We start from the raw sequence: 23,817 nt of genomic DNA, 5'->3' as shown, positions 1-23,817 counted from the left end.
CACACAAGAAATAATTGATAAGTACAGGCTAGAGGGAAATTACTGATTAGTTATTTTTAATGAAAGAAGTAATTACTAAAATTCTGGTGCCAACCATTTGTCTATATATATATGTGTGTATGCATGTATATATATATATATGTATATATATATATATATATATATGTATATATATATACATACTTTATCATCATTATCATCATTGTTCAGTGTCTGTCTTCCAGGCATGCATAGCGATGATGATGATGTATGTATGCATATATGTAGGTATGTATGTACGTATGTCATATATATATATGCATGTATATGTATATCTTGTATGAAAAGGCAATGTGCAAAATAAGGTAATGCAATCAAACTGTTATTACATTTATTTATATATAACACGTTTTCATCAAAAAGCAGCAAAATTGAAATTACAAATGATTTCTTAATCTAGAATAATAAACATTACTATAAATTAGTTTACAATTTACCTGTCCATCAGAGAGTATCACATCAAACTTCTCCACATATTTGGCACGAGGTAATCTTACTGTTGCACCATATCTTAAAGCATCTCCAACAAAAATTGTTACAGTACGTTTTTTGTCACTGACATCAGGTTTCCAGCCTTTTCCACCTGGTCTGATGGAATTTACATGTTCTTGATTGCTTGAAGTCTTAATGTCCCAACTTCTTATCAATGAAGCATCAGCTAAACCATCATTCATCACACACCAGGATTCTGTATTAAGAGATGAAAGAAACACCATTATTTGTTCAATCAGTTAAGGCCAAAGATAATGTTTATTTTATCTTTCATTTTACACTTGCATGTACACACGCATATATACATTCACATATATACTTAAACATGGATATATTGAAATAACAGTTTTTGGAGAAATAACCTAAGTGTACCTTTTGCATGAGTAGTATTAGGGCTATGGGACCATGCACTGTAACAGTACATCGTTGTATCCACCATTTGCTGGTGACTCCCTATTCCTGGCAGATGACTCCTTCATACCACTCAGGCAACAAACCCTGGGTTTGTTTGGATAGTCATTGCTGGTGAAGGTTTTATTAGGTCAGAGTACAAATCCTACCTCAACCTCTTCTAGTTACTTTTTATGACACACAGAGGAAATGTTGGGTCTATTCTTTGACATGCTGGTCCCCTCACAGCATGAGAAACAAACATATTATTTTGTAGATGTGAACTTTTTAAACTACATACCTGTAGCTGTTGTTGCTGCTTCAGTTGTAGATTCTGAGGGGAAGATATTAAAGAACAACTGTATTAAAATTAAATCAAATTTTAAAAATTTATATTCAAAGCATAGAAACAATTGTATATAGTGTGCCGTTGCATGTTTAAATTTAATAATTTAAAAAATATATCAAAACTATTTTTCTGTTAAAACCATTTTCTCATGGTTCCAAATCAAAGTTATAGTATAGTTTGTATAGTTATTAAGGCAAAGTTTTTCTTGTTTTTATTATTTCTAGGTCCACCAAGAAATATAAATTAACAGTTACAACCCACGATTGATGCCAGTAAACCCTTTATTTACAGAAGCTCTATTTTGATTGGATCATTTGTTTTACTTTTGCAAAGTAAGTTTAATTTTACCATTCACATTAATGCTTATAATTTGAATATTTTGATGGATAAAATTAAATAGTACTTGATATATAATATCATTTGTAATAAATATGGTTTTATATAACTACGATCATACTCACGTGATTCAAAACATCCAAGAATTGATACTGTTACAGCTATTTGGCAATCTGGTTTAACAGAGTGAAATCGTAATTTTACACTGTTGACTGTGGTGCCGAAAGGTATCTTGATAATAGCATCAGGTTTAATGTTTCGCATATGCTTGGAATTCTGTAAAAGACATATAGGTTAGTTAATATTACATATTTATAATAAAACATGCCAATATAATAGTGTAAAACTATAAAGTGAGCATTTACATGTAATTATTGTGAATACTAAAGAAAGATAAATCTGATGTAAAGGAGTTGTTACACAAGAGATCATTTATGCATATAACAAGCGACTGATCATGATTAGTTATGTGTTTGTGAACTGTTTGCTTTGAGCAGTTCAAAATTGAGTGTTGTTGAAAACTAACTTAGGTGATTGGGTGAGCAGTTCAGAAGCACAGGATGGCACAAGCATGGACAGCCTGTCACTAAGTAAGTAAGGTCTGCAACTCCAAATTACCCAGGCAAATTAAAATCAAGCTGTTGATTGCAACTGTTGAATCAGTGCTCATACACAGTAGTGAAACATGGACACTGACAAACAAATTATCAAATGGGCTAGATGGCTGCTACTCAAGAATGTTACCAATTGCCCTAGCAACATATGACAAATGAATACCTTTATGGAGATCTGCCAAAAGTTAGCGAGAAGATCAGGCAAAGACAGCTGCGACTATCTAGTTACTGCATGCACTGCTCTGAACTGGAAACATCTAAATTGGTCTTGTGGAACCCAATTCATGGTGATGTAAGAAGAGGAAAACATCGTCACACAGTGACAACTGTATCCAGGACCTTGAGGCAGCAATATTGGACTGAGAAGTATGACAGGCAGGCTTTGTTGCTGCAGCCTAGGTTGGAACCCAGCCAAGCCATAATAATAATAATAATAATAATAATAATAATAATAATAATGATAATAATAATAATGATAATAATAATAATAATAATAATAATAATAATGATAATAATAATAATAATAATAATAATACTAATAATAATAATATTAATAATAAGTATTAACTACTTAGAAATGTATAATGGAATGAAAACTGAATGTGAATAACTAATCATAGCTATATAATAACTCAATTAGAATATATATTATAGCATTTGACTATATATACGCATTTGTATACACACACACACAAAATCCTGTGTGAAAGGGTGATGAGCAAAATAAGACAATACAATCTCTTATTTTTATTTATACATTAATCATATTTACTTCACAAAAACAATATAAAAATAACAAATGATTACTTAATTTAAAATAATGAAATATCTCTATAATAAGAATATAATTTACCTGTCCATCAGAGAGTATCACTTCAAATTTCTCCACATATTTGGCACGGGGTAATCTTATTGTTGCACCATATCTTAAAGCATCTCCAACAAAAATTGTTACAGTACGTTTTTTGTCACTGACGTCAGGTTTCCATCCTTTTCCACCAGGTCTGATGGAATTTACATGTTCTTGATTGCTTGAAGTCTTAATGTCCCAACTTCTTATCAATGAGGCATCAGCTAAGCCATCATTCATCACACACCAGGATTCTGTATGAAGAGATGAAGAAAGTAGTTTTGTTTGATTATTTAAGCCTAGAATATAAAACATATTTTTCTTATCTTACATTTTAAACTCACATTTATGTGCACACAGGCATGCACACTCATATACACATAAACATGGACATAATTAAATAAAGAAACTTGCTCAAATAATCCAGGTGTGCTCTCTGCATGAGAATCAAGCAGATTTATTTTGCAATTATGAAATATTTTTAATCACATACCTGTAGCTGTTGTTGCTGCTTCAGTTGTCGATTCTAGGGAGAAAATATTAAAAAACAAAACAAAACAAATTAAATTATATTTACAAAGTTACTCAATTCATAAAAACAATTATATATAGTTTGATATTGCATGTTTTATTTCAATAATTTAAAAATTGCACTGAAGCTTTTACTATTAAAGCTATTTTCTCATGTTTCCAACTTAGAGTCTTAAAGCAAAGGAAATATACTCTTGGTTCTTTGTATTTTTATAGTCTCTACCTCCACAAGCAAATATAAATAGACAATTGTCATTCATTATTGATATTAGTGATATTGATAAGGTGGTGAGCTCGGCAGTATCGTTCTGAGTTCAAATTCTACTAAGATCAACTTTGCTCTTCATCCTTTCGGGATTGATAAAATAAGTAATAGTTGAACACTAGGGTTAATATAATCAACTTACCTCTTTCCTGAAATTACTGGCATTGTGCCAAACTTTTATTAATATTAGCCTCTTAAACAGACTGGGAATCCTTCCTTTCTACAAACACCAATTTTATTGACTTATTAATTTTGCTTTTGTTAAGTAAAACTAGTTTTACCAATCAATCACTTTCATTCTTATGATTTAATTACTTTGATGAATAGGATTAATTAGTATATAGGATAGAATTTCTATTACAAATGTGGTTTTATATAATAATACTGTACTGAAAATTGCTATCAAACTTACGTGATACAAAACATCCAAGAATTGATACTGTTACAGCTATCCGGCAATCTGGTTTAACAGAGTGAAATCGTAATTTTACACTGCTTACTGTGGTACCAAAAGGTATCTTGATAATAGCATCAGGTTTGTTGTTTCGTATATGCTTGGTATTCTGCAAAAGGTATATATCTTATGACACAATAAAACAGCACTATACTAATGTAAAATTATATAAGAGACATTTCCAGGTAATGATCGATGATACTACAGAAAGGTAAAACTGATGTTCAAGAGTTGACAAACAAGAGATAATTGTTGAGTGTAGTAAGGAGAGAATCACTGATAATATATATTATAGCATTTGATTATACATAAATATCTGTGGATAAATACTGTGTGAAAAGTTCATATGAAAAATAAGGCAAAGCAATCTATTAATACTTTTAATTATATCGAACATATTTATTTCACATAAACAATATAAAAATTACAAATGATTAATTAATTTAAAATAATGATTATTATAAAGTAGTATATTACTTTACCTTTCCATCACTGAGTATCACATCAAATTTCTCCACATATTTGGCACGGGGTAATCTTATTGTTGCACCATATCTTAAAGCATCTCCAACAAAAATTGTTACAGTACGTTTAGTGTCACTGGCATCAGGTTTCCAGCCTTTTCCACCTGGTCTGATGGAATTTACATGTTCTTGATTGCTTGAAGTCTTAATGTCCCAACTTCTTATCAATGAAGCATCAGCTAAGCCATCATTCATCACACACCAGGACTCTGTATGGAGAGATGAAGTATATAACGTTATTTGTTCAAGATTACAAACCTATGTAAATATACACACATATTCAAAGATATATAAAAAAATAGATAAACAAGGATATAATTAAAAGGAGAGAAACAGCAAGAAAATGAAATAATACCAGAGATTATGTATCTGGGAAAAGGCTGCTACCTGTATGTCGTTTTTTCCTGTATAATATGTACTCATGTAAAATGTGGAGAATTAATTTCAGTCAATGAAATCTTGGTAAAATATCTCTCAAGAATAATATACATGGACTTTTCTTCAGTTGTTTTATGTTTAGAAACAAGAAAGTTAATAATGTATCTCTTGGTTGCTCCAAGTGAACTTCAATATGAGCAGACAATGTGCCCTCAAACAACATCCTATACACACATATACAAATATATATTACTTTTGTATTTAAAAATATCAAAACACCAACACACAGGTATAAGCAGCACACAGGCAAATATACACATACATACAGACATTAACCAACCAAAACACAAATGCATAAAACACTTATCCAAATAAAATGTTCATTCCAAAAAACTATAAGTGCTGAAATAAAAGCCATTATATCCCACATTGATAAATTGTGACAAAGCTGGATCAAAGACAAGTCATCGATGGGGTCATGAATAGCAATAAATAGAAACCAACTATTTGATTGATTAAATGATTGGTGAAACGATCTTTAGTCATATGATTTATTAGTTAACTAGCTGATTAATAATAAAATATGAAATAGAGTTAGTGTGTGCTTTTATTAGGAAAGCAACTCTTCCAAAATTCAATACAAACATATAAATAGTCTCTAGAATCACACAACATCCTTAAGGACCTTCAAGAAGCAAAACGTCACCATACTAGCCAACTATATATGGTAGCTGGAGGAAAAGACTGCAGACAATGACATCAAATGAAGGCTTTACAGAAATGCAAACCTTATTCAAATGACAGCAAAAGATGTTGATTTTATTTAGCAAAAAATGAAAATGGATACTTAAGAGCTATGATTCAGTATTTAGTACATTCTGGGCATTCATACCCGCAACAAGCCAAAATGGCTAATTTATATAGACAGCAGTACAATCTAAAATACTTGTCCTAAGATGCTTAAGAGGAAAAACACATATCAAGATGAAGAAGTAACATTGGTTGATCAAAAGTGACATAGCAAGCTTGTTTGTCAGCAAAAGTGATTCATACCACTAACTGGATGAAAATGTACCAATCAATTAATGAAAAATCCTTAATGTTCACTGCTGCATTTATCAAAGTTGTATTTAAAAAAGAATTCCATGGTATTTTTAATACTATAATGAACTAAAGTCATTTGGTATGTATTATTCTTAGCATATAAGGTGGCGTGCTGGCAGAATCGTTAACATGCCAGACAAAATGCTTAGTGATATTTCACCCATTGTTATGTTCTGAGTTCAAATTCCACCAAGGTCGACATTGCCTTTCGTCCTTTCAGGATCAATTAAATAAGTACCAGTTATGCACTTGGGTCAATGTAATTGACTTAATCCCCCTCCTCCAAGCTGCCCTTCTGGCAAAAATTTAACACAAATAAAGTGCTGTGTGTTTTCTTCTACAATTATGTATATAAAAAAGACATGTGTTTATATAGCAATTGTGTAAATGCAAAACTACATACCTGTTGCTGTTGTTGCTGCTTCAGTTGTAGATTCTAGAAGGAAGATATTAAAGAAAATTAGATTCCTTACATATTAACAAATACACAATACTCTATTGCAAGTTGTAACAATTTTACCTTGCATTACATAAGCATTTTTTAAACAGTATATAGTATATAATAGCAGCTGTTACAAATGCAATTTCATAAAGTAAAACTGTATTGAACACTACAATTGCACTTACGTGATTCAAAACATCCAAGAATTGATACTGTTACAGCTATCTGACAATCTGGTTTAACAGAGTAAAACCGTAGTTTTATACTATTGACTGTGGTACCAAAAGGTATCTTGATAATAGAGTCAGGCTTGTTGTTTCGTATATGCTTGGTATTCTGTAAAGACATATAGGCATAATTGATAGTGTCTGTTTCAGAAAATTACATTAACTGTAAACATGTGAGAGAAATGACTTCAAAGGATTCATATTGCAGGCATTTCAGGAAGACAAAACTGATATAAAAGAGATCATTGATAATTGATGAATAGAACAAAAGAGAAATCTCTCATTGAACATTAATTTTAATGAAAGAAAGAATTATTTGACAAAGTTTTTGCAGTAAATATTTTGAAGTGTATAAATGGATGACAAGTCAACATAAATAATTAGCCATGTAATCATGCAATTAGAATATGCACCATAGCATATGATTATATACAAGTGTGTATATGGGTGTATATTGCTACAACTAAAAAATAGTAATAACTAGATAAAGCAACGACATTTAATAATAATCATCTTTTAATACAACAAACACATTTACTTCCAATACATAACATAACATCTGATTGGTTTAAAATGATAAAACATTTTCGAAGAGGATATTAATTTACCTGTCCATCAGAGAGTATCACATCAAACTTCTCCACATATTTGGCACGGGGTAATCTTATTGTTGCACCATATCTTAAAGCATCTCCAACAAAAATTGTTACAGTACGTTTAGTGTCACTGAGATCAGGTTTCCAGCCTTTTCCACCTGGTCTGATGGAATTTACATGTTCTTGATTGCTTGAAGTCTTAATGTTCCAACTTCTTATCAACGAAGCATCAGCTAAGCCATCATTCATCACACACCAGGATTCTGTATGAAGAGATGAAGGAAACAACATTATTTCATTAGTGAATGCCACTATGTGAAACATAGCTTGTTTTTATCTCACACTTTCTTCACACATTCTCACATACACAAACACAGGATCATCTAAATAATAGCTAAACAAACACACACTTATTAGGAATGACAAAATGAAAGAATAAGGAAAATTAAAAATCAAAGGAACCAATATGTTCAAAATGGAATATATTTGCTTAAAATACAAGTTTGCATTTCCTGTAACATCCTATTGCCACATGACTGAGAATCAAAAATGATTTAGATGTTTATAAGAAATTATTTTAAATCCTCTAATGAACCCCAAAATATTTGGTAAATATTATTCTTAACCTATAACGTAAAGAATCACAGTCTATATTTCCATACAATTTTAAGTTATTATTTTTTAAATTTTTATCTAGTTTGCAAAATTTTTAATGTGAACTCATATGTTGAAACATATTTTGCTGTATCTCAAGGAGGGTCATTATGCCAATGGTAAACACATACACTGGTTGTATTCACTTCTTCATTATTTATTTGTCAATTGGTTAACTATTTAACTGATTAACTAATCGACTGTTTGATTAATTGTTCAGTTAATTAATGATTAATCAAAGAATCAATTAATTAATTGGTTAAATAGTTAAATTGACTAACAGTAATAAAAGAAAATTGACTAATAATAATAAAAGAAATTAATTAAAACCAGTGCATGTGTGCTTATTATTCATCTAATGACCCTCCCAAGATACATCAAAATGCAAATTACTTTTTAATCCAGATCTGTCTTTATATTGCAATTGTTGAAACTCTAAACTACGTACCTGTAGCTGTTGTTACTGCTTCTGTTGTAGATTCTAGAGAGAAGGCATAAAACTACAATTAGATCTCATGCTTAAAAACAACCATATTTTACCATGTTATTTTCTATCAAGCATAAATTTAGAATTTTCTTAAATAGGATTAGATAGTATGTTCTTCATTGTACAGAATAGACTATATCATTTATCATAAATATGATTGCACACAGAAATAATATATTGTTAAATAATATTTTGTTAAATAATATATTATTAAATATTTTGGAAATGTTTCGTTGCACTTACGTGATTCAAAACATCCAAGAATTGATACTGTTACTACTATATGGCAATCTGGTTTAACAGAGTGAAATCGTATTTTTATACTGTTGACAGTGGTACCAAAAGGTATTTTGATAATAGCATCAGGTTTGTTGTTCCGAATGTGTTTGGTATTCTGTAGAAAGAGATATAGGATTGTTAACATTGAATATTTTAGAAATTTACTTTAGAACCACAAACAGTTAAAGAAGAATTTTCTTGATAATTATTGTAAATATTACAGAAAGGGAAAACTCACACACAAGGATAGTTACAGAAATACAAATCAATGATAAGAAAAGAAGAATCTTTGACTGAAAGTTATTGTTAATGAAAGCTTAATTATTTATCAAAGCCATTTCATTAAACATTTTCTGAAGTGGATGAATAGATACACTTCAGTATACATCATAACATGAAAATATACATGTACAAGGATATGAATCTAGATTTATACAATTTAAAAAATTTGTCATGCAGAAGAAACAAATACAGTTTTATGCAATTAATTTTTTAAGTAAACATATTTACATCAGATGTTTTAGTATAAATTAATTTAATAAATTAAAATACTAACTCTGGTTTAATTTCTTCTTGTTAATGAATTATAAAATCAGCTATCTATCTTCTTGTGCCCATTGCAGGCTTTGAAGATGTCAATATATGTTAAGATTGGTTTACCTTTCTCACATTTTATTCATCATTTAATGAAACATACCTTGTTGTTTGCTACCAGCCAGAAGAAAAGGTGAAAGCAAGGTTGAAATTTATATCACTAAAAACAAAGAAGGCTACTTCAATTTTGTGATGCCAGATAATACTGCATTCTCCCCTCTTTTGAAACTGAACTATTCTACAGCAACTCTACAAAAATGACAAATGTTTAATACCATAATTATTAGAAATCAGGATCTAATTTACCTTTCCATCACTGAGTATCACATCAAACTTCTCCACATATTTGGCACGGGGTAATCTTATTGTTGCTCCATATCTTAAAGCATCTCCAACAAAAATTGTTACAGTACGTTTAGTGTCACTGGCATCAGGTTTCCAGCCTTTTCCACCTGGTCTGATGGAATTTACATGTTCTTGATTGCTTGAAGTCTTAATGTCCCAACTTCTTATCAATGAAGCATCAGCTAAACCATCATTCATCACACACCAGGATTCTGTATTAAAAGATGAAGAAAACAACATTATTTATTCAATTGGTTAAAGCAAAAATACTGAAAATAAATTCTTTCAACTCTAAATTTACAGAAATTCACAAACATTTCAACACTTAAACATTCACAAACAATTAAAAACCAAATGGGGACAGGACAGAAAAAAAGGGGTAACAATGCAAGATGACATAAGCTATAACAGTAAGAAATAATATAAGGATGGTACAAATAACAACTATATATTCCTGATGGAAGGAATTTACTAAAAATAGATTTCTTCACTAAAACTATTTCTCTGTAACATCTTCATAATCACATGAATGAAGACATTATTAATTTAGTCATATTCAAAAGAATATTTCTAATCATTGTCATCATTGTTATCATCATACATTATTTACATTATTTACATTGGACGGATATGTGTCCTCATCTTGTTTGTAGTTACAACAACGTTTTGGCTGATTTACTCTCCAGCCCTCATCAGGTGTCCTGGTGGAATTTTGAACCCAACCCTAGGTTCTCATTCCTAAGGTATTTTTTTGCTGATGTTATTATTATTATTATTTATTCAAGGTACTGCCTGCAATTGAACTCGGAGCCTTGGGGTTAGTAGCCCGCACTGTTAATCATTATGCTATAATATAGAACAGTATCGTTATTATCATTGTTTTCACATCTACTTTTCCATGCTTGCATGACAGTAACACATGGTTACAACTATCATATGATGTTAAGACAAAGATACAGTAACACACACACACACAGATACACACACACACATGTATATATATATGCACACACACAATGGGCTTCTTTCACTTTCCATCTACCATATTCCCTCAAAAGATTTTGGTTGGCCCAAGGCTGTAGAAGAAGAAGACAATTGCCCAAGGTGTCACACAGTGGGACTGAATCCAGAACCATGTGGTGTGGAAGCCATGCCTGCACCTAATATATTTTAATTCTCTCATAAACAAGAGGTTTCTATTATTATTATTATTATTACTATTATTATTATTATTATTCAAACACTATCCACTCTGTTATCTCTAAGTAATCTGAAACTGTGAAACTGAAGTTACAGTAAAATTGTGGAGATTATAAGCTATTTACCTGTTGCTGTTGTTGCTGCTTCAGTTGTAGATTCTAGAGGGAAGAAATTCAAGAAAAATCAGATTATAATAAATATTGATTTAAAATTTTGGCACAAGACCAGCAATTTCACCAACCCCCGTACTCAACTAGTACTTCTTTTAACAACCCTGAAAGGACGAAAGTCAAAGTCGCCCTAGTAGAATTTGAACTCAGAACATAAGCATGGATGAAATACCACTAAGCATTTTCCCCAGTATGCTAACAGTTCTGCCAGCTTGTTACCTTCAGATTAATAAATATTGATTTTAGATTTTGGTACAAGGTGAGCAGTTACAGGGAGGTGGGGAGTAAGTCAGTTACATTGACCCCCAGTATTAAATTAGTACTTATTTTATTGACCCCAAAAGGACGAAAGGCAAAGCTGACCTTGATGAAATATCCTTTCTACTACAGACACAAGGCCTGAAATTTGGGGGGAGGGGCCAGTTGATTAGATTGACACCGGTACACAACTGGTACTTAATTTATTGCTCCCCCCCCCACAAAGGATGAAAGGCAAAGTTGACCTTGGTGGAATTTGAACTCAGAATGTAGCAATGGGAGAAATACAGCTAATGATTCTTATTTCTTTATTGCCCCACAAGGGGCTAAACATAGAGGGGACAAACAAGGACAGACAAAGGGATTAAGTCAATTACATAGACCCCAGTGCATAACTAGTACTTAATTTATCGACCCTGAAAGGATGAAAGGCAAAGTCGACCTTGGCGGAATTTGAACTCAGAACGTAACAGCAGACACAATGCTGCTAAGCATTTTGCCGGGCATGCTAATGATTCAGCCAGCTTGCTGCCTTTGACCTTGATGAAATATGAATTCTGAATGTAAAGACAGATGAAATGCTCACTGCAGGATAACAATTCTGTCAGCTTGATTAATAATTATATAATATATTGTTGCAAGATATTTTTTTTATATCACATTAAGTTTAACAATTTTATTAAAGAAGATCAGTTGTCATGAATCTGATTGCACCCAGCCAAATTCTACTAAAATCTCTATATGACAGCTTAAGTCACACTTACGTGATACAAAACATCCAAGAATTGATACTGTTACAGCTATCTGGCATTCTGGTTTAACAGAGTGAAATCGTAATTTTACATTGTTGACTGTGGTACCAAAAGGTATCTTGATAATAGCATCAGGATTATTGTTTCGTATTTGTTTGGTAGTCTATAGAAAAAGAAACTACACAATCAATTTACATTTCAACAGACCACTGATATACTAATGAAACAATGACACAAAACTCCTCTAGATGATTACAGTACATATTACAGAAAGGTAACACATGGTAAGCAATTGTAGTTCTATAGAAAATTTAGATGCAAGGCTGGGAGTGTGATTAGAAGCAACGGAAACCCTGACCAGAAGTTTGTACTATTACTGTTCTTTTTTTTTTATCAAACACATTTTCATCAAACATTTCTTTACATCAGTTGATAGAAGTAGTAGTAGTAGTAGTAGTAGTAGTAGTAGTAGTAGTAGTAGTAGTAGTAGTAGTAGTAGTAGTAGTAGTAGTAGTATGCAGTGTAACTGCCTATTGCTGCATCCACCATCAGTTGATGATTCCATACTCCTGGCAGATGACATCTTTGTACTACTCAGGTGACAACTTTCTAACCCATGGTGATGGTGGTAGAGGGGTCTGCTTGGGTAGTCGTTGCTGGTGAGGGTTTTACGAGATTGCAGTGCAAGTCATGCCTCAATCTCTTTTAGTTGCCTTTTATGATGCACAGAGGAAATGTTGGGTCTATTCTTTGGCATGCCAGTTCATCATACATAGTCCTAGAGCAATGTGAAATGAAGTGTTTTGCTCAAGAACATAACACACTACCCAAATCGAAGAACTGAACTCCTATTCTGGCAATTTTTAGTGCAATACCCTAGCCACAAGACCACATGCCTTATATCAGCTGATATGTTAATAATAATTGTTTAACTGGAGTAAAATAATGAAATATCTCTATAATAAGAATATAATTTACCTGTCCATCACTGAGTATCACATCAAACTTCTCCACATATTTGGCACGGGGTAATCTTATTGTTGCTCCATATCTTAAAGCATCTCCAACAAAAATTGTTACAGTACGTTTTTTGTCACTGACATCAGGTTTCCAACCTTTTCCACCTGGTCTGATGGAATTTACATGTTCTTGATTGCTTGAAGTCTTAATGTCCCAACTTCTTATCAATGAAGCATCAGCTAAACCATCATTCATCACACACCAGGATTCTGCATTATGAGATGAAGAAAACAACATTTATTCAATCAGCTAAGGTCACACTATAAAATTAACTTTTTATCTGACAACACACACACACACAGACACAGACACAGACCCCCCCACACACACACACATCAGGCAAATTTGTCGAGTTATCTAAACATTAAAGAAAATGTCTTCATGGAGTTTAGCCCAACCTTCTGTGTTCTTAGTTTGCATCTTGCCAAGATTAATTTTGCTCTTCATCCTTTCAAGATGGATAAAAATGTATTAATCCAAAGTGATGGATTGGTGGATCTAAAAAAGCACCTGACTAGATGCCTTGCAGTGTTTGTTCTGGGTTTTTTGCCTTCTGAGTTTAGATCCTGCCACAGCCAAACATGATTGGTAAACTTAACCTCTCATTTGTTTCAAAATCTCCAACCAGAACCTTGGGTGCCTTTAGCAGAGTCCATGATATTGCAAGCATCTGGGCCCAGTTTCCAGTTTAAGGATAACCTCCTCTCTTCCTTTAACCAATCACAGAAGTCCTACAAAGTGTCAGGGATACTGCCTTCCCTCCTAACTAAGAGTCAAAAAAAAAAATACAGTGATATCTAAATAAACAGGGATAGAGTGAAAAAGGAATAACAAATGAGAAAAATGTAAAAGCAATGGAAAAAGAGAATGTAAGGAAGTTAAAAATGTAACCAATATCTTCATTCTCCTTTCTACTATGGGCACAAACTCTGAAATTTTATGGGAGTGGCCATTTGATTACATCAGCTCCAGTGCTTGACTGGGACTTATTTTATCAACCCCTAAAAGAATGAAATGCAAAGTCAACCTCAGTAGAATTTGAACTCAGAATGTGAAGACAGACAAAATATTTTGTGGCATTTTGTCCAGCATGCTAACAGTTCTGCCAGCTGGCTGCCTTCACCAATGTATTCTTAATGAAATGAAGGAGTTTGCTTCCCAGCCATGTGGCTTTGTGTTCAGTACCACTGTGTGGCACCTTGAGTAAGCACCATCTACTAAAGCCCCAGGCCAACAAAAGCCTTGTGAGTGGAGTCATATATGTATATATGCATGAATGTGTGTGTGTGTGTGTGTGTTTGTGACTCCTTGCCTTGACATCATGATAGTTGTAAACAAGTGTCACTGTCTTACGAGTGGTGTCCTTCACTTCCAATCTTCCATAAAAATATGTTCTGGTATGGGGCAATATATTCCCTTGCTTAGAAACAACTGAAGGTTGGCAACATTAAAAGCATCATTGCCATAATATGTCTCAACAAATTCCTTCTGACCCATAAAACCATGGGAAAGTGGACACAAAGACGTTGATGCCAGCATGTGTTTCATTCCTTTAATCAACTCAAGGTATTTGATTAATATTACTCATAGAATATAACAAACAATGCTGCCTATTTTGATATGTGATTACTTATTTCTATGTAATACAAGATAATGTTTAAAACAAAATCATGCTTATATTGCAATAGTGGGAGTTCTAAATGTCATACCTGTAGCTGTTGTTGCTGCTTCTGTTGTAGACTCTAAAGAGACAACAAAAAATAATTAGACTCCTTGTATATAAACAATTATAAAGTATTCTGTTGCATGTTACACAGTTTTGCTATCATCTCTACCCCTCCATCTTCCGCTGCTTTGCCCCCACCCCTTTTTTATCCGTCTTTTATTTTTCATATTTTAAGGTGTATATTCTCCCTTAAAAAAAAAGCATTACAATTTATTTAACAATGTTTTTAAAAATAAATATCAAATAGGATATAATATAAAATATCAGTTTTCATAAATATGATTGCATATAACAAAACTGGATTGATATATATGTATGGAAAGAATATTTATACTCACGTGATTCAAAACATCCAAGAATTGATACCGTTACAACAATCCGGCAATCTGGTTTTACAGAGTGAAATCGTAATTTTACACTGTTGACTGTGGTACCATACGGTATCTTGATAATAGCATCAGGTTCATTATTTCGTATATTTTTGGTATTCTGCAGAAAAAGGTATCACGCAGTTAGCATTGTCTATTTTAGAAATTTACCCTACAACACACCAATATACTGATGAAACACTTAAAAGATTGTTATTTGCATCATCTATAGTGAGATCAGGAATGAAAATTTGTACATTTATTTTTAACATGTCTAGACAGGTTCAGATACAAAATATGCCAGGTGCTGTAGAGTAAGTCTTAGAAGAATAACTTCTGCCTTTTAGACGACAATGTGATGTTTAACAATGATGATGATGATGATTGTGAATAAACATTCATTACATTTGACAGAGTAACCTGAATGCTAAAGGGTTACTGTTCCACACCAATTCCATTGTGTTTCATTAGTTTGAAGCCAGTAATATTTGAGGCAAGACACCACCATCAAACTAAACTTACAGTGTAACATTTTTAAAAATCCAAATTAACATTACAAAAATCTATTTATAGCTGAACAGAAGTTAGATTTATTTACTTCATAAAATGGTCTGGCTTACACTACATTATTTGTTTAATTGGTAGACTCTGTTGTTGGTTATTCTAGATTTCCATCACCTCTCTTATAATGTAGTCACAAAAAAGATATGCTTTCACATATTGGTTATAAGTTACAACAAATAAAATTTACCAAGGAAAATAGCTCTGGAGTAGCTTCAAAGCATTTTAGATATCTAATTGAGTGAATGGTATGTGATTGGTGGAAAACCAAAGTATCAAATTCAGCAAATAATAAAATCAAAGTAGAAGTTTTGCACAAAAAAGTTAGATTGAAGTGGAAAAGATGAAAGCTTGGATTGTAGGTCAAAGAAACCAAAATTTAGTAGTACTGATGAAACAATTTTTGAAGTGGAGGTTAGAGCAGATGTGAAATGGTTTAATGATTTTGCTGGTAATGAGGGCTGGTGTTACAGAGTGAAAATAACGAAAAATAGAAGTCTGACTGCACTAAATTAGGGCATTTTAAACATAAATATATTACTGAGCATTTAGAAGGCTATAATATTCGCTAATAACTCTGTTTATATGGTGTTATTTATAATAATTATTAGGTGGTAAGCAGGCAGAATCATTAGCATGCCAGGTAAAATGCTTGGCAGCATTTTTTCCATCTTTATGCCCTGAGTTCAAATTCCACTAAGGTCAACTTTGCCCTTCATCCATTTTGGGGGTCAATAAAATAAGTACCAGTTGTTTGGCCTTTTGCCAAAATCTGAAATCAATGTAAATGATTTTAGATTTCTGATTTTACCTATACTTACCTATAATTAGAGGAGTTTTAAAGCAAAGATTCCAGAGGAACCTTTTGTTGTGTGCAAGAGTCTACTATCAACAAATAAAAAAGATATAATATTTTATGAAACTAGTCTTAAATTAATTATCAATTGTTTAGAATTTAATTAAAACACATGCTGAGAATATTTTGTAAGAGATATAGAGATGAATTACTGACAAAACTCTGAAGATATTGTGTGTGAGTAAATTACAGCTTTAAGAATACTATTCAACTACTACTGTAGTTGAATGATATATTAATTAATCAATAAATTTATATAATTATAACCAATATACTTATATAATATAAAGATCAAAATATTTCTTGAAACGAGTATAATTTACCTTTCCATCAGAGAGTATCACATCAAACTTCTCCACATATTTGGCACGGGGTAATCTTATTGTTGCACCATATCTTAAAGCATCTCCAACAAAAATTGTTACAGTACGTTTTTTGTCACTGACATCAGGTTTCCAACCTTTTCCACCTGGTCTGATGGAATTTACATGTTCTTGATTGCTTGAAGTCTTAATGTTCCAACTTCTTATCAATGAAGCATCAGCTAAACCATCATTCATCACACACCAGGACTCTAGATTAAGAGATGAAGAAAACATTAGTTATTCACCCTATTAAGGCCAAATATTCTATCTAACACTTGACACATGCATACACACACACAAACACCCGTGCATACACACACATGCATACAAACACATGCATACACACAAACGCACACATGCATGTATGCTTCATACATAGTTGTATATTTTCGCTTTGTACTAGTTTCAGTCATGGAGTGACAGTGATCTCTGGCTCTTCTTTTAAAAGTTTTTAGTAATTTATGCCACTCCAGTATTTATTGCATTATGCTGTGCCAGCATGGATGATTTTATGTGACACCAGCACAGGTAGACTTTTACACGGTGCTGGCACAAGTGCCTTTTTTTGTGGTGCCAGCAAGGGTACTTTTCTATGTGGTGCCAGCATGGGATGTCTTTCTAGAATTTTGAAATAATTTACCTGTTTGTGTTGTTGGTGGCATCGTTGTTGTTGGAATAGGTGTGGCTAAAACGAAAATGAAGACAAAGAAATGTAATAAATTATCAGAAAGTTCACAAATGTACATGTATTATTTCACAAAATATTATTTGTAAATATATTATCAACTACAATCCATTGAGAACGTCTTTTTACTGAATTTAATAAATATTAAACAATGACTTCTTATACGTACTTGTCGGTAGAGGTGTAGTTGTAGGAAGCATTGTTGTTGTTGGAATTGTTGTGGTTGGAACTGGTGTTGTTGCTATGGAAACAAAGAGATGTTAATTTAATACTATTCTTACAATATTCTTTATAATTCACTTCACAAAATGGAAAGAACGAAAACACAAAAGCAATTATAGAAATAATTGCAACTACAATTAGTACAGACATAGCTCTCTGATTAAAAAGTTTGCCTTGCAACCATATGGTTGAATCTCACTATATATCATGCTACACAAGTAGCTTCTACAATAGCATTGGAATGACCAATGTCTGGTGAAAAGGAATTTTTAGACAAGAGCTATGAGGAAATCATTGTGTGCGTGTGTGTGTTAGAGTTGAATTCAGTCTTGTTTTGACAAAACAGTATATTAGCAGTTCAATAAATAGTAGTTCCATAAAATTTATACCAAACGAAAATAACTACTGGGGCCGATATGATTAAATAAAGCACTCAAGAATACTGCTCCAGCATGGCTGCTGTCCAGTGACTAAAACTAGTAAAACAATGGCTTCAAAGTTTGGTACAAAGTTAGCAGTTTTTGAGGGGAGGGGGAATTTGATTACATCAGCCTCCAGTGCTCAACTGGTAATTATTTCATTGACCTCAAAAGGATGAAAGACAAAATCAATCTTGGTAGAATTTGAACTCAGAACATGAAGCTGGATGAAAAGCTGCTAAGTACTCTGCCCAGCATCCTAATGGTTCTGCCAGCTCACCACTTAAACTAGTAAAATGATAGAAGACTATATAACTCTGGACATTTCACATAAGCTAAATTAATGAAATATTTTATTTCTTTAAATTCTTGGTTTCTGCGAAATACAAACAGAACACTACAGAGTGTCCACAAGGTCTAGGTACATGGAGTAAATAAAATCATAACATAAACAATTAAATATAAGAAATAATAATTTCTTAAAGTATGTGTTAATCCCCATGTATCCAGACTTTGTGGACACCCTGAATATTATAAGAATACATCATTTAAGCATCTTATAATCTGTACAAAATAAGCAATAGAATAATAGTAATTCCTATAGAATTGGGGGGGGGGAGGTATGTTGATTACATTGACCCTAGTATTCAACTGGTACTTATTTTATCAACCCTGAAAGGATAATGAGCAAATCAATCTCAGTGGAATTTGAACTCAAATTGTCTTCAATTTTTTTTTTTTTCTTTTGACACTATAGTTTATGATGACAAGGGTTAAGGTTTCCAGCTGATTCAATCAACAGAACAGTCTGCTTATGAAATTAACGTGTAAGTGGCTGAGCACTCCACAGATATGCATATTCATAACATAGTTTTCAGGGAGATTCTGTGTAACACAGAATGTTACAAGGTTGACTTTTTGAAATACTGGTACAACTCATTTTTGCTAGCAGAGTGGATTGGAGCAACATGAAATAAAGTGTTTTGCTCAAGGACACAATGCACCACTAGGTATCGAGCTCATGATGTGAGCCAAATATGCTAACCACTAAACCATGTACTTTCACTCAGATCATAAAGGCAGAAGAAATGCCATTAATTCAGTTCTTGTTATTAAGAAATATTTATAAAATTATTTTCAAACCTAATGTCATCCAAAAATATATCCATTAATTAATCAGTAATTACAAACATATTCATGAGGACACACGATGATTGCATTATTTTCTAAAATATTCTGGTTTAATCATTTCATAATTATTTTTGTTATATTTCAAGATGGTCATTTTTTTTCTTCTTTTTTTGCCAAATATAACAATATCTGTTTCAACAAGATTTCACACCAGGATTCTTGCAAAACAAATACATAAATGTAATAATTATTGTTGCTTTGCATCTAACAATCTACAGATGACTGAATATGATAAAGAATCACAGGATTTGTACAAAATGTTATAAGTTACAATAATTGGAACCGTTTCATACTCACATTCAGATTCAAAACATCCTTCAAAAGATACTGTGATTAACATTCTGCGATTTGGTGAAACAGCTTTAAAGTGGATTTTCACAGTGGTTGATGTTGTACCAAATGGAATTTTGACAATGTCATTCTTTGCATTATTCTAAATACACAAGGATGGAAAAAAAATAATGAAGTAGCTTCTGAAAACCTCAAGAAAATATGCAGATTAATTTTTACAAAATCATCGTTCATGAAATAGTGTGTGCCTAGTATGAATATGTCTCATATGTGATGAGATGATTGACAGGAAACTTTCAATCTAAACAAGACAAAAATATATCCCATAAACAGGTAACTTTGCTAATATGTTCCCATAAAAGAGTTGTTTGAATGCCTGAATGAGGATGGTGGAGATAGTGCCAATATAAATTATATTACACCAATATCTAATCATCTTACTGTAATCATCAATATCTAATCATCTTACTACAATATCTAAAAAAACTCATTAAAACTTGCCTTGAATCTCTTATTCTCTCCACCACTGAGAATAACATCAAACTTAGCAACACCTCTAGATCGTAATAGATGAATAGATGCACCATATCTTAAAGCATCACCAACAAACATCGTTACTGTGTGTTTCTTATCACTGACAGTAGGTTTCCAGCCTTTGAAACCAGGCCGAATAACATCTGGATTTTCATCATTGCTTGATAATTTAATGTTCCAAGCCCTTATTAATGAGGTATCTTCCAAACCATCGTTGAATACACACCAGGATTCTAGAAAATAATATCAATGAATAAAATGCAATCAACAAAACACCATTATTATTAAGAGTATTATTACAATTTTCAACATTGCTAAAATTTCAATGAAAGAGAATTAGTTTACCTGTTTGTGTTGTTATTTGTTGTGTTGTTGTGGGAATAGGTGTGGCTAAAATTTAAATGAAAAGAAAATTCCTATACCATCACATAGAGTTTATAAATTTATTATCTTATCAAATATTGTTTTAACATTTTAACAAAAATAATATATATTGCATAAACATTTTATTACACTTTATTTCTTTGAATATTTATAAATTAATCTTTTCACTTACTTGTTGGCAGTGGTGTTGTTGTAGGAATTGTTGTTGTTGGTACTGGTGTTGTTGCTATAAGAACAAAGAAAAAATGTTATGATGATAAGTGCTGTGTGGTTTTGTTTTTTTAATAGAAGGAATGAAAACATAAACTGTGTATCTGATGTAGTCATAATTTCAACAACATCTGGAGATTTAGAATAGTCTAAAGTTTGATAAATTCCCTAAAATTAGATATCTCTATCTGTTTTGATTTTTTGAAACATAAAAAGAACATTATGTTAAATGCATATATCACTCAACAGTGTAAACTATATAATGGAAACAAAAGAATAAAACCAACTTTCTGTTATTTACAATACTATTATCTCAGAGTTGAAAGAAATATTTTTATGCACGATGCTTGAAAGATTGCATTTAATTGTAGGTTGATATTATCAAAATATTTTTATAAAATTACTTTCAAATTCAATGTCAACAAATATCATAATCATTAATTATGAATGATTAAGCAAAGAGTAGTGATGATAAGCAATAATTGTAATAATCTGTAAATATTATATTTAATTCATTTATAACATATTATGTTCATGTTATATTTTCATTAATTTATAATTCATAATAATGTGTGTGGAATGCTTTATTGGTGTGTAAATATTGCAAAATGTAAGAGATTTCAATAAGAAATTTATGATCAAAGAATCATTTCATACTCACACTCAGATTCAAAACAACCTTCAACAGATACTGTGATTAACATTCTGCGATTTGGTGAAACAGCTTTAAAGTGGATTTTCACTGTGTTCGATGTTGTACCAAATGGAATTTTGACAATGTCATTCTTTGCATTATTCTTGATAAATGAGAAAATTAGATAAAAATAGCATTGAATGAAAAATATTTCATAGTAAAACACAATGCAATTCACAAAGTGAAATATTTTCCCTATGTCATACACTCATGTTCGTAAAATATTTTAATTATTCTGCTAAAATCAAGGTAATAACCTTTTCTGATCACTTCACTTTCCAGAGATTTTATCATTTTGATTACTCTTGCTATAACTGGGAAAAAGATTAAAATAGAATGACAAATTATGTCTGAATTTAGTGCAATAAGATTTAGATAGCTTTCCATTATATTAAGTATTTGTATAACAATTACTTTATATTAAGTATTCTAAAATGGCAAATAAATACATATAAATGTGGCATAATTCTTTCATCTGCTTCGTTTAAGTGTTTACTGTGATATTTTCAAAATAAATTAAATTCATTGAAAGTTACCTTGAATCTCTTATTCTCTCCACCACTGAGAATAACATCAAACTTTGCAACACCTCTAGATCGTAAGAGATGAATAGATGCACCATATCTTAAAGCATCACCAACAAACATCGTTACTGTGTGTTTCTTATCACTGACAGTAGGTTTCCAACCTTCGAAACCAGGCCGAATAACATCTGGATTTTCATCATTGCTTGACAATTTAATGTTCCAGGCCCTTATTAACGAGGGATCTTCCAAACCATCATTGAATACACACCAGGATTCTAAAGAGCAATATCAATGAATAAAATATTCATGAGTATTATTACAATTTCCAAGAACGGTAATATTTCTATGAAAGAGAAAGACTTTACCTGTTTGAGTTGTTATTTGTTGTGTTGTTGTTGGAATAGGAGTGGCTAAAATATAAGTGAAAGAAAAATTTTCATATATCATCCATCATATATAGAGTTCATAAATATACAGGCGGAATTCTGGTTTAAGCATGCCATATAACTCCATATAATTATTTTATTTTTTGGAATTTTCAGAAAATCTTTATGGATTTTTTTCTAGATATGTGGGAATTCACATGACTATGAAATAATTTTTTTTTTTTTAATTTTTGGATTTAAAAAAAAAAATCATAGTTTAAAATATGGATAGTCTGAATTTTAGGCTTAAAATCCCAGCAATAAATCATTAAATGTGTATATGGGGAGAAACATTGAAAAACATCAATATATCAGACTGACAAACAAACGAGAAGGGTATGATGTGGTCGTGTGAAGTGCTAAAATTAACAGTTAAATAGCCCTTAAATCACACACTCAAAGTTTTGTTTTTGTTTTTGTTTTTTTGCATAATCCTATGAATTTTCAGTGTAGAACACAAATTCGCAAAAACTTTCTGAAAATTCCAAAAAATAAAGAATTTACAAGGGGTTGTATGTCATGCTTAAAGTAGAATTCTATCAATATTGATATATTAGTTAAGAAAGTTTTTCAAAATTTTGACAAAAAATTATATATTACAAAAGCCACTTTATTTACTTGACTTTAGATAATTGTAATGAATATTTTTACATACTTGTTAGCAGAGGTGTAGTTGTAGGAATTGTTGTTGTCGGTGGTGGTGTTGTTGCTATAAGAAGAAAGAAAATATACTAACAAGTGTATTATCAAAGAGAAACAGTGAAAACACATAAACATCATATCACTAATAAAAGTAACTAATGGCTGTGTGGTAAGAAGTTTGCTTCTCAACCGCACAGTTGCAGGTTCAGGCTCACTATGTGGTACATTAAGCAAGAGCTTTCTACTGTAGCTCTGGGCCAACCAAAGCTGTGAGAATGAATTTGGAAGACAGAAACTGAAAGAAGAATGTTGTATGTGTGCGAATACATACATATATATATACATACATACATATATATATATATAT

At 31.6% G+C, this 23,817-nt stretch overlaps 1 protein-coding gene across 1 annotated transcript in view; it reads right to left on the bottom strand.

Annotated features, from left to right (window-relative positions):
• Positions 1-23,817, bottom strand: part of LOC106875008 (uncharacterized) — a 196,187-nt gene that overhangs the window by 70,859 nt on the left and 101,511 nt on the right. Inside the window, exons 93-121 of the mRNA XM_052971235.1 lie at positions 23,464-23,517; positions 22,749-22,793; positions 22,393-22,658; positions 21,824-21,959; positions 21,125-21,178; positions 20,914-20,958; positions 20,536-20,801; positions 20,041-20,176; positions 18,081-18,152; positions 17,867-17,911; positions 17,185-17,435; positions 15,415-15,565; positions 15,060-15,092; positions 13,309-13,559; positions 12,343-12,493; positions 11,276-11,308; positions 9,912-10,162; positions 8,976-9,126; positions 8,694-8,726; positions 7,604-7,854; positions 6,954-7,104; positions 6,730-6,762; positions 4,803-5,053; positions 4,279-4,429; positions 3,564-3,596; positions 3,074-3,324; positions 1,732-1,882; positions 1,223-1,255; positions 455-727 (exon numbers count right to left, since the gene is read on the bottom strand). Of these exons, the coding sequence (XP_052827195.1) occupies positions 455-727; positions 1,223-1,255; positions 1,732-1,882; positions 3,074-3,324; positions 3,564-3,596; positions 4,279-4,429; positions 4,803-5,053; positions 6,730-6,762; positions 6,954-7,104; positions 7,604-7,854; positions 8,694-8,726; positions 8,976-9,126; positions 9,912-10,162; positions 11,276-11,308; positions 12,343-12,493; positions 13,309-13,559; positions 15,060-15,092; positions 15,415-15,565; positions 17,185-17,435; positions 17,867-17,911; positions 18,081-18,152; positions 20,041-20,176; positions 20,536-20,801; positions 20,914-20,958; positions 21,125-21,178; positions 21,824-21,959; positions 22,393-22,658; positions 22,749-22,793; positions 23,464-23,517 (4,002 nt within the window). The remainder of the gene's footprint in view (positions 1-454; positions 728-1,222; positions 1,256-1,731; positions 1,883-3,073; positions 3,325-3,563; positions 3,597-4,278; positions 4,430-4,802; positions 5,054-6,729; positions 6,763-6,953; positions 7,105-7,603; positions 7,855-8,693; positions 8,727-8,975; positions 9,127-9,911; positions 10,163-11,275; positions 11,309-12,342; positions 12,494-13,308; positions 13,560-15,059; positions 15,093-15,414; positions 15,566-17,184; positions 17,436-17,866; positions 17,912-18,080; positions 18,153-20,040; positions 20,177-20,535; positions 20,802-20,913; positions 20,959-21,124; positions 21,179-21,823; positions 21,960-22,392; positions 22,659-22,748; positions 22,794-23,463; positions 23,518-23,817) is intronic.

The sequence above is a fragment of the Octopus bimaculoides genome, chromosome 10, assembly GCF_001194135.2.
Source record: "Octopus bimaculoides isolate UCB-OBI-ISO-001 chromosome 10, ASM119413v2, whole genome shotgun sequence".
Taxonomy (NCBI): domain Eukaryota; kingdom Metazoa; phylum Mollusca; class Cephalopoda; order Octopoda; family Octopodidae; genus Octopus; species Octopus bimaculoides.
Note: the sequence above shows the minus strand (reverse complement) of the source record. Positions and strands in the feature narration are given on the sequence as shown.